The 10,500-nt window shown below is 35.3% G+C and overlaps 1 protein-coding gene across 1 annotated transcript; it reads left to right on the plus strand.

Moving 5' to 3' along the window:
- Positions 1 to 50: 50 nt before the first annotated feature.
- On the plus strand, positions 51 to 3,497 carry LOC110911546 (V-type proton ATPase subunit c1). The gene is made up of 3 exons (XM_022156172.2): positions 51 to 329; positions 1,165 to 1,450; positions 3,130 to 3,497. The coding sequence occupies exons 1-3, from the start codon at positions 248 to 250 to the stop codon at positions 3,260 to 3,262; spliced, it is 501 nt and encodes a 166-aa protein (XP_022011864.1). The 5' UTR covers positions 51 to 247; the 3' UTR covers positions 3,263 to 3,497.
- The last annotated feature ends 7,003 nt before the right edge of the window (positions 3,498 to 10,500 follow it).

Genomic DNA, 10,500 nt, shown 5'->3' on the forward strand with positions numbered 1-10,500 from the left:
TTTTTTTTTTTTTTAATAATTTTCTATACAGTGATAATGTTACAGAATGGTTCCAAATAAACCAAAGATTATAGATCCAATCGATCACACAAAAACGACAAGTGTAGGAAGGTGAGAGGAAAAACACATAAAAATATCCAACACATCCAGATTACTGATTAGGGATCGAAACACAGAGATCTAACCCTAATTTCACATCTCCCTCCGATCCGAATTCCATCAATTTCACTCCCGATCTCCTTCTACAATGGCCGATTCGACATTCAGCGGTGATGAAACTGCACCTTTCTTCGGATTCCTCGGTGCCGCTTTTGCACTCGTCTTCTCATGTACATCATCAACCCTAATTTCACCATTTCTTCTTTCAATTGCAATATTTAGATCTCAGATCCAGTAATTTTGTCTCGTTTGACCGTAAATCATATCACGTACTATTAGTTTTTAGGTTTTTGCTTTAATCGCTTGTTTGAACGTTTATTTGCCGGTATAATGGATACGGATCTGAAATCCAGTAATTTTCATCTGTTAAACTGCAAATAGTATCATGTAATCGTAGTTTTTAGGTTTTTGGATTGTATGATGTTTTAATCGCTTGGTTATACGTTTATTTGCCGGTGTAATAGTTGCGGATCTGAAATCCAGTAATTTTGTTTTGTTAAACTGCAAATCGTATCACGTAATCGTAGTTTTTAGGTTTTTGGATTGTGTAATGATTTAATCGCTTGTTTATTCGTTTATCTGCCTATGTTATAGTTAAGGATCTGAAATCAGTATTTGTTAAACTGCAAATTATATCACGTAGTCTTAGTTTATTGATTTTTGAATTCTGTGATGATTTAATCGCTTGTTTCTATGTTTATTTGCCGATGTAATAGTTATGGATTTGAAGATCAATATTTGTTAAACCGCATATTATATCACCTACTCACAGTTTGGTGATTTTTGGGGATTCTGTGACGATTTAATTACATGTTTCTACGTTTATTCACTGATGTAATAGTTACGGATCTGAAGTCTAGTATTTTCTTGTTTGACTGCAAATTATATCACCCAGTCATAGTTTATTGATTTTTGAATTCTTTGATGATTTAATACCCTGTTACTGCATTTATTTGCTGATGTAATAGTTACGGATCTGGTGTTTCCGATTGGATTATGTGTTAGGTATGGGGGCTGCATACGGTACGGCGAAGAGTGGTGTAGGCGTGGCATCTATGGGAGTTATGAGGCCTGAGCTGGTGATGAAATCTATTGTTCCGGTTGTTATGGCTGGTGTGCTCGGTATTTATGGTTTGATTATTGCTGTTATTATCAGTACCGGAATCAACCCCAAGGCGAAATCTTATTATCTGTTTGATGGCTATGCACACCTTTCCTCTGGTTTGGCTTGTGGTCTGGCTGGTCTTTCCGCTGGAATGGCTATCGGAATTGTTGGTGATGCTGGTGTTAGGTACTGTTTCAAACTCTAGTTTTATTATTACTTATGCTATAATATTTAAAACGGGTTGTAATTTGTAAATGGACGAGTTAATGCTACCCGCGCGTTGCGGCGGATGTTGATTATGAAAGTCATTAGTATCACAAAATAAGATTAAAAAAATTCTTTAATTTAGGAAAAAGTTATCAAAATATGTACCATTTGGTTACAAAAATTGTTATTCTTATAGAAACTTTTAAATTTGGTTGATAAAAAGGCTATTTCGTGAAGTATTCTTTCGTTACTATTAATAACCAATATCATTAACTAAATAATCATTAGAGCTATTGTGTTTTGACGCGGCTTCCCTCTCTTCACTCGTGTGCCAACGAATGTTGATGTTTAAAGCCTTCTACCTCTCAAATTATGGTCAAAACCTCACCACTCACATACGAACCCAACACCAACTCACCCAAACCTGATTACACCTTCACATATAAAAAAAACACCATAAAGAGCATCATTTTAAATAATTAAAACACCATAAAGAGCATCGTTATAAACAATTATTCTATTTAAATTTTTGAGTTAAGTGAGGTGGTTTTTTTTTTTTTTTTTTTGAAATGGTATCTCTTTTTAATTTAAAAGCATACAAAAATAGTAATCATTATTTTTATTCTTCAATATTGTTATATACAATGTTTATTTTGAATTCACTTAATTATACTATACGCCATATTTTTTATAATATATGTTATACACATGTTAAATCCTAGATCTAAAATAATCTTAAATCTATATAAAAATAGCCATACCTCCTACTATTTACACACACTCAACAAACATACTAAAACATGGCACTAATCACAAAAGTTAAAGAAGAAGAAATTAACACAACAACCACTTAACCGTCGCACCGCCACCACACCACAACCACTGCAACTACAGCACCCCACCGAACTGCCACCACCGTCGATTCAATCATCTCTCTTCTAATTCTCCGTAACCATCTCTACCGCTGCCCCACCACCACGCCGTCGTCGTACCAAAAACGTTGGTGTTTTGTGGCTTCTCTCTGTAAGCGTTTAAATTCTTCCGGCTGGAGTTTTTTGGATATGGTGGGGGTTACATATGGTGTGAAAGGGTGGAAAAAGACGGGAAACGGTGGTTGGAGCAGACACATGGGTTTGGTTTTTTTTTTCGAACGGTTGGATGTATCATGTAATCAGTGGTTGGAGAAGACGCTTTGTTTGGATGTAAAGTCTTGTCCGGCGGACCGGCGCGCCGGGTTGGATGTAAATGTATAGTCCGATTGTTCGTTTTTATCATTCATGTGAATGTTTTTGTTCGGAGGTCGGTTTGGATGTCTGATTGTTTAGGTTTTTCATTCATGTGAAAGTTTTTGTCGGGCTTTTTCTTAATGTGGGTTGATGTTCCAGAGAATCAGAGAACATGAAACAGCGCGTTTGGAGTTTGGATATATAAAATCTGATAACATTTTGTAAAGGCGCTTTGAAACGGTGCCTCCTATTAAAGTGGTGCGATGATGTGTTAAGGCAACTTAAGTTGCTTTTTGTATAGATAGATAATTTGTTTTGACCTTTCTTCAAAAACTATATTTGTTTGTAATTGTATGAAAAAGCCAAATACAATCACTTTAGTATTCCTTTTTTCTTTCTATATACTAAAACTTTCTCCTATTTGTTATCCAGAGCAAACGCTCAGCAGCCAAAGCTCTTTGTGGGCATGATTCTTATCCTCATCTTCGCCGAAGCCTTGGCCTTATACGGTCTTATTGTGGGTATCATCTTGTCTTCCCGAGCGGGTCAGTCCAGAGCAGATTAAGAAGTGACAGCACCTTTGCATTTCTCGGTATGTAGTTATTCTGAAAAAAATGAAGATTGGTTCCATTTTTATGCTTGTCTGGCAGCTTTTGAACAACGATTATTGCTTGCATTCTTTTGTGGTGTTTATGATTGTGGAATAAGAGTTAAATTGCTCGTGTCCGTTGTGTACTTTTGACCTATGTTTTGAGCACTGTAGAGACTATTACTGTTTCATTATGGTGTTTATATATTCATATTTGATGGTACCGGGCTGGGCTGGGTTGGGTTGTAAACAGAACTCGCACTATTCGTTTTTGGGTTGGGTTGGGTTGGGTTGAAACTATAAGTAGAGTTGCAATTAGATAAGATAGGTTTTATATGTAGTGAAACTGTCAAAGATCATGCTTGGCATATCAGGTAATGATGTCTTTGTAGTTTTTATTTCCAGATCGGCATATCTATGTAGTGGGCTTAGGGTGTTCATTGGTTTGGTTTGCGGGTTAGTCTGTTTCATCGGTATGGGTTGTTCGGTTTGACGGTTTTCTTGGTTGGAACCGAAAACTGAGTTTGCAATTCGGTTTGGTTTGATCGGTTTGAACCAAATATTGAATACCCAAAGTGGGGCTTGTTTGTTTTGATTGGGCTTTAATAGTTTGGGTCTTATATTCAAATTTTCTCGGGTCTTCTTTCGGTACCAATATGACTCTAAAAGGCTTATAAATGAGTTGAGGAACGCGGACGAGGTTTGTTTATTTAACTTTTACGAAGACCTAAATGAAAATATTTTCTTGTTTGTTAAAAAATGGAGTTTTCGTTTATGGATGTCCTTTATTGTTCTAAAGGAGTATTAACTGAACTTCATTTAAAAGCAATAATAGTCGAAGTAAAGTCCAAATAGCATCAAGTTGGTTCTAAATGAATGATTTAATACATACATAAATGTACCTAAGCCAACATAAATAAACGGGACATATGTTTTCTCAATTAAGTGAGCAAAGCATATATATGTTTCACTTTCAGCATCGCATTTGATGGCCATACGAATAAAACTAACACACCGAAGGAAAAGTTATGAGAGAGAGAGTTATGTAATTCTATATGATGAATGATTAAAAAAATACACAGTAATATACATATTCACACACCGGAATCGTAATTTCTCTACAACACAACAAAGGTGTTTTGACCGGAAAAGCAGGTATGATTTCTCGCATCAAATGGACACAGCAAACATGTTTTAAAGCATATAAATAGCTAATTGTGTTTGAAAAGTATAGAAAATCATCAAGAGACGTCATGCGTCTCTAGAGATAAGGTCAATACGCTACAAAATTTAAAAGTTGTGCACATAAACTTGACGTAACGTTGAAAGCTTTGACGCGCTGTTGAAATAATATCGGGACACAGTTTTTTCGCACCGCGTGCAACATGCTTTTAAAAGACCTTTTCTTCTAATATAACAATACTATTTTTAAATTAAAGATATTCTTTTGAAAAATAATAACGAATAAAAAAGTTATTCACGTCTTGATTATTTAACCTTCGTGTGTAGTTATGGCATTGACGCATACACGCATTGCTCGCATGTCACACATCAACCTTCTGGTGGCATCGTATCTTCGCACTCGAATAAAACCATTAACAATAAGGGATTTTTAGTAGTTTTTATAGATGATGTGGCCATTTTTGTGTTATTCATCAGTGGTCAGCTCCATTTTGTAGATCGGGAGTTCATGGTGAAGAATGACAATAACAAGTGGTGTGAGGGGAGTGAGAAGAGGGGATAAAGAAGTTCAATTTTGAGTTGTGAGGTTTTTGTGAGTTGACAAGACAGAGGAACAAAGCCAAAGCCAAACGAAATCATGCAACATACCATATGGAATTGTGGTCTCTTTGGTCATCGAACGCCCCTAAACCCCTTAAACCGATACGAGGACTTAGATTCACCCTCTAGCACATTAAGAACTACAAAATATAAACATAATTGTCAGAAATGCTCGATCAGTGACTCCGAAATTCAGTTAACACCCATCTACTCTTAAGGCCATGGGGTATGCCGCCGTTGAACCACCAAGATACGTTGTGGCATTTCTTCATGCTGTGGTACACCATGTTGTTGAAGTGTGGAACGGGGGCGTGGAGGGGTTGCAAGGAGCATTCCTAGGCTCTAGAAAAAAAACGTGGAACGTTGATCAAAATTATAATCCAGCACCTCAACTAATTTTTCGGTCATAGCTTTTATTTGCTGACATTTAAAAAAAAAATCTAAACATTGTGAACATCTCCATATAAATTTTATTGAAAATTGAGTTGGTTTCAAAGTTAAATATAAATAGGTCTTGTATATGGCTTTGGCAAGTTTCAATATGGACATTTTGATATTAAAACTTCAATAACCCAATGAGGACTAGAAATTTAACTTTTTATTGTATTTTACCTTTGTGTTTTCTATTAAACTGCTCGGGCTATAGTTTTTTATTTGCTAGAGTTGCACCTCTCTGAGAACATGATTCAGGATGATAGTTTGTGAAAACGTAGAATTAAAATAAAAGACTCTTAGTAAAAGGTAGAGGTGTGTTTTAGCTTTGTCTCAAGAGTTTAGATTTTCTTTCATTTTAGGTTGACTTCGCATGTAATTTTATGCTTGTTTTTATTTCTGTATGTCGTTTGATCAATGATATATATATATATAGGGAGGGGCTCATGCGAGAACCACCCTTATTGTGAGAACCTTGAGAACCAATGTGAACACAACCTAAAATAGCTAAAAAAAACCTAACCCCCCCCCCCCCAAGCTAAATGCTAAAAAAAACCTAAAAAAATACCTAAAAAAAACCTAAACCCCCCCCCCCCCCCCAAGCTAAAATGCTAAAAACTAAACCCCCAAAAAGCCTAAAAAAATCTAAAATTTTTTTTTTTAATTTTTTTATATTTTTCATGTTAAAATCGCTACATTTAGAAGCCAAAAAAAAAAAATTTTTTTAAAAAAAAAATTTTTTTTGCTTCGAAAATTAGCGATTTTTTTATAAAAAATATTAAAAAATTCAAAAAAAAATTTTTTGTGTGATTTTTAGCTATTTTTAGGCATTTTTGGTGTGTTCACATTGGTTCTCGCGGTTCTCACAATAAGAGGTGGTTCTCGCATGATCTTCTCCCTATATATATATATATATATATATATATATATATATATATATATATGTGTGTGTGTGTGTGTGTGTGTGTATATATATAGGGAGGGGCTCATGCGAGAACCACCCTTATTGTGAGAACCTTGAGAACCAATGTGAACACAACCTAAAATAGCTAAAAAAACCTAACCCCCACCCCACCCACCCCCCCCCCCAAAAAAAAACCTAACCCCCTCCCCCCCTTACCAAGCTAAATGCTAAAAAAAACCTAACCCCAACCCTCCCCCCCCCCCCCCAAAAAAAACCTAAACCCCCCTCCCCCATCCCCCAAAAACCTAAACGCCCCCCCCCCCCCCCCCACCCCCAAGCTAAAATGCTAAAAACTAAACCCCGAAAAGCCTAAAAAAATCTAAAAAAAACTAAATTTTTTTTTTGAATTTTTTAATATTTTTCCTGTTAAAATCGCTACTTTTATAAGCCAAAAAAAATTTTTTTTTTAAAAAAAAAAAAATTTTTTTTGCTTCGAAAAGTAGTGATTTTTTTTTATAAAAAATTCAAAAAAAATTTTTTGTGTGATTTTTAGCTATTTTTAGGCATTTTTGGTGTGTTCACATTGGTTCTCGCGGTTCTCACAATAAGAGGTGGTTCTCGCATGATCTTCTCCCTATATATATATATATATATATATAGGGAGGGGCTCATGCGAGAACCACCCTTATTGTGAGAACCTTGAGAACCAATGTGAACACAACCTAAAATAGCTAAAAAAACCTAAGCCCCACCCCCCTCCCCAAAAAACCTAACCCCCCCCCCCCAAAGCTAAATGCTAAAAACTAAAACCCCCAAAAAAACCTTAAAAAAACCTATAAAAAACCTAAACCCCCCCCCCCCCACCCCCAAAAATCTAAACCCCCCACCCCCCAAAAACCTAACCCCCCCAAGCTAAAATGCTAAAAACTAAACCCACAAAAAACCTAAAAAAATCAAAAAAAATCTAAATTTTTTTTAATATTTTTTATGCTCAACTCGCTACTTTTAGTGGCCAAAAAAAAAAAATGTTTTTGCTTCGAAAAGTAGCGATTTTTATATAAAAAAATATTAAAAAAAATTGTGTGATTTTTAGCTATTTTTAGGTATTTTTGGTGTGTTCACATTGGTTCTCGCGGTTCTCGCGGTTCTCACAATAAGAGGTGGTTCTCGCATGATCTTCTCCCTATATATATATATATATATATATATATATATATATATATATAGAGAGAGAGAGAGGGGGGGTGGGGGGTTCGGCTTCAAAGTTCATTTTTTCCACAAAGTCATAAAACACCACAAGTTTAGCCATAAAATACACTCAAACCCACAAATAATAGAGTGAAGATCTCTAAAACACAATATCCAAACCCTAACAGTCCATAAAAACTTCAAACATACCATCTTAGAACTATGAATATAAAAGACAACATAATAATCAGCATAAAACACACTAATGTTAATCATTCGATATTCAAAGCCTTATCATCTTAAACACAGCACAAAACCCACAAATACGACGTTTTAGTAATCTTCACTTTGTAATTTGTGGGTTTTGAGTGTGTTTTATGGTTGAGATTATGGTGTCTTATGACTTTTTACACTTTGGAGGAAAAATAGACTTTGTAGCTAACTCCCACCTTATATATATGTAGTGAGGTTCCTGTAAAAAGGACCTTTGGCATAGGAATTGACATATAGACATCATGTTTTGGACTTATGCATGATGTTTTGGGTTGTTTTGACAAAAAAAAACATCAAACATAATAATTTAAAACACAATGAAACACGTTATGTGCGTGAAATTTAAAACACGCTGGTTAACACTTAAAAACACTACTTAACGTTCTTGGAATAATGTTTTAAGTTTTAAGCCTAGAATTCATTGTATTGTGTCTTAAATTGTTATGTTTGGTATTTTTTTGCCAAAAAACCCAAAATATCATGCCTACATGTTATTTTTTATGTCTTTTCACACTTCTCAAGGAAAAATGTCATTTTTACATAATCCTAAGACTATATATGTATATATCCCTTTTTACTAAGCTACTTTTGCACCTTTCTTTTTGTTTATGGTACCTTTCTATTTCTATTTATTTAGTTTTGCTTGTTCATCTTTTGTTTGTTTTGGAGTTGGCGAAGCTTGAGATTTCTGACAATGAGTTGAAAACGTATATACCCAAAAGTTTCTATATGAAAACTGCGTACTCTCCACTACTGAGCGAAAAGTTCGGGGGGTCGGCCACCCCCTCCCGCCCTACTTATGTAGATAGAGATTCCTGGTTACGGGTCTCTCTAGAAGCATTTTTTATAGATAGAGATAATGTTTACTTACATCTCAGTATCTCACTATCCTGAATCCCTACGAGTATCTTTGCTATTTGTGTGATTTAGTGGGTTTGATTGGTTGTCTGAATTTATCTCTATGTGTTGTGTCATGAGGTTTTTTCTGTTTATGTTTCTCTACTGTAATCTTTCACTTATTATTATTATTAGGGGAGGAGGGGTGGTCACTAGTGATAGAATTCTATCACTCCCAATATCCAATCAACTCATGTCATGTCATCACCCAATATTCTATCACTAGTGATAGAAATGTAGTGGGGGTGATCACTAGTGATACAATTCCATCACTCCCAAATTTTTTAATTTTATTTTAAAATTAGAAATTAATAATAAAACACTAAAATTATAAATTTCATTAAACTTAAAAAATAAATTACATAGCAAAATAAAAAAAACAACAACTAAACATTGGAAAAAAAAAACTAAACGGGTGGCATCTCCCAACCCCACTTTGCGCAAATCTCACGCTTTTGTTGAATGACAATTGACTTAAACGGTTCGTCGAGATGGTTGTGCTTTTCACACAAGATTTTTAAATCATTTTGTCTTTCAACCGTTTTCAAGTGTTCCTTGTAGGCCTGCTCGCGTTCAACTTTTGCGGACATAATTATATCTTTTCTTTCTTCAGCCTTCTTGTATCACGTCATTTTCTCCTCTTCGATTCTGAAGATCGACTCCGCCACCGCTTCCTTCCCTTTGCTTGACGATTCACCACCTCTCCTGCGGCGTGGCCTTGTAGGTTTATCTTCTTCAACGGGGTCGTCAACGGGTTGATCGGGTTCGTCAAGTGGGTCGTCGTTTAACTTCATTTGGGGCAAGTTATCCGACGCGGAAGTCTTGTAGTTCCCCGACTCGGATGTCTTTGATCTTTTCGAACCTCCTCGTTTTTTTGGAGCCGTTGGACCACGCATGTCAACCAACTCAACCGGGACCCACTTCGGGTGATTTCTCGCAACTTCTCATGCCGCCACGTGTGGAAAACTCCTCTTTTTGTAGAGATCGCAATACTGTTCGGTGGCTTGTCGCATGATTGTCGCCTCGCTCGCTCCACTTTGTGGGTTTCGGTTCTACAAAAAATATAAAAAGGTAATGTATTTAAAAAAAAACTGTTTTCTGTTTTTTTTTTAAACTGTTTTCTGTTTTTTTATAAAAAAAACAGTTTTCTGTTTTATAAGAAAAACAGTTTTCTGTTTTATAAAAAAAAACTGTTTTCTGTTTTTTATAAAAAAACTGCTTTCTGTTTTTTTTAAATAAACTGTTTTCGTTTTTTTAAAGTGTTTTCTGTTATATTTAAAAAAAAGTTTCTTTAAAAAAACAGTTTTCGGAATTTATTATAAAAAAACAGTTTATTTTTAAATAAGAGTTTAAAAAAATATTTAAAATTTATAAAAAAAAGCATACCTTTTGAATGAAACAAGCGTTGAACTTACTAATTTTCCCGTTCAAATCCGTCCATTTCGACGTCATTTGGTCCATGTTTCGTTTCTTTGCATCAGGAAGTCGGAGAAAATGATTAATGACTCGTCTCCAAAACGTATCATTTCTTTGCTCGTTGGCATGTTTCTTGCTCTCCGAGATGTGCAAGTACGCCTTCACCAAGGACATCTCCTCCTCGCTCGTCCATTGTTGTCGGACGGTTGGGATGATTTCTTGAACGTCATCATTTTCTTCTTCTTCCTCTTCCCCTTCTTCTTGTTGTTCTTGAACGTAATCATCATCTTCATCGTCGTCAAGACTTTGTTGTGGTTCACGA

This window comes from Helianthus annuus, chromosome 15 (genome assembly GCF_002127325.2).
Source record: "Helianthus annuus cultivar XRQ/B chromosome 15, HanXRQr2.0-SUNRISE, whole genome shotgun sequence".
Lineage (NCBI taxonomy): Eukaryota > Viridiplantae > Streptophyta > Magnoliopsida > Asterales > Asteraceae > Helianthus > Helianthus annuus.

What these genes read in the sequence shown, in the direction of transcription:
- LOC110911546 (XM_022156172.2), top strand. Translation starts at nt 248, where the DNA reads ATGGCCGATTCGACATTCAGCGGTGATGAAACTGCACCTTTCTTCGGA. An exon ending in TTTTGCACTCGTCTTCTCAT is followed by an intron (nt 330 to 1,164) that starts GTACATCATCAA and finishes ATTATGTGTTAG; the next exon opens with GTATGGGGGCTGCATACGGT. An exon ending in GTTGGTGATGCTGGTGTTAG is followed by an intron (nt 1,451 to 3,129) that starts GTACTGTTTCAA and finishes TTTGTTATCCAG; the next exon opens with AGCAAACGCTCAGCAGCCAA.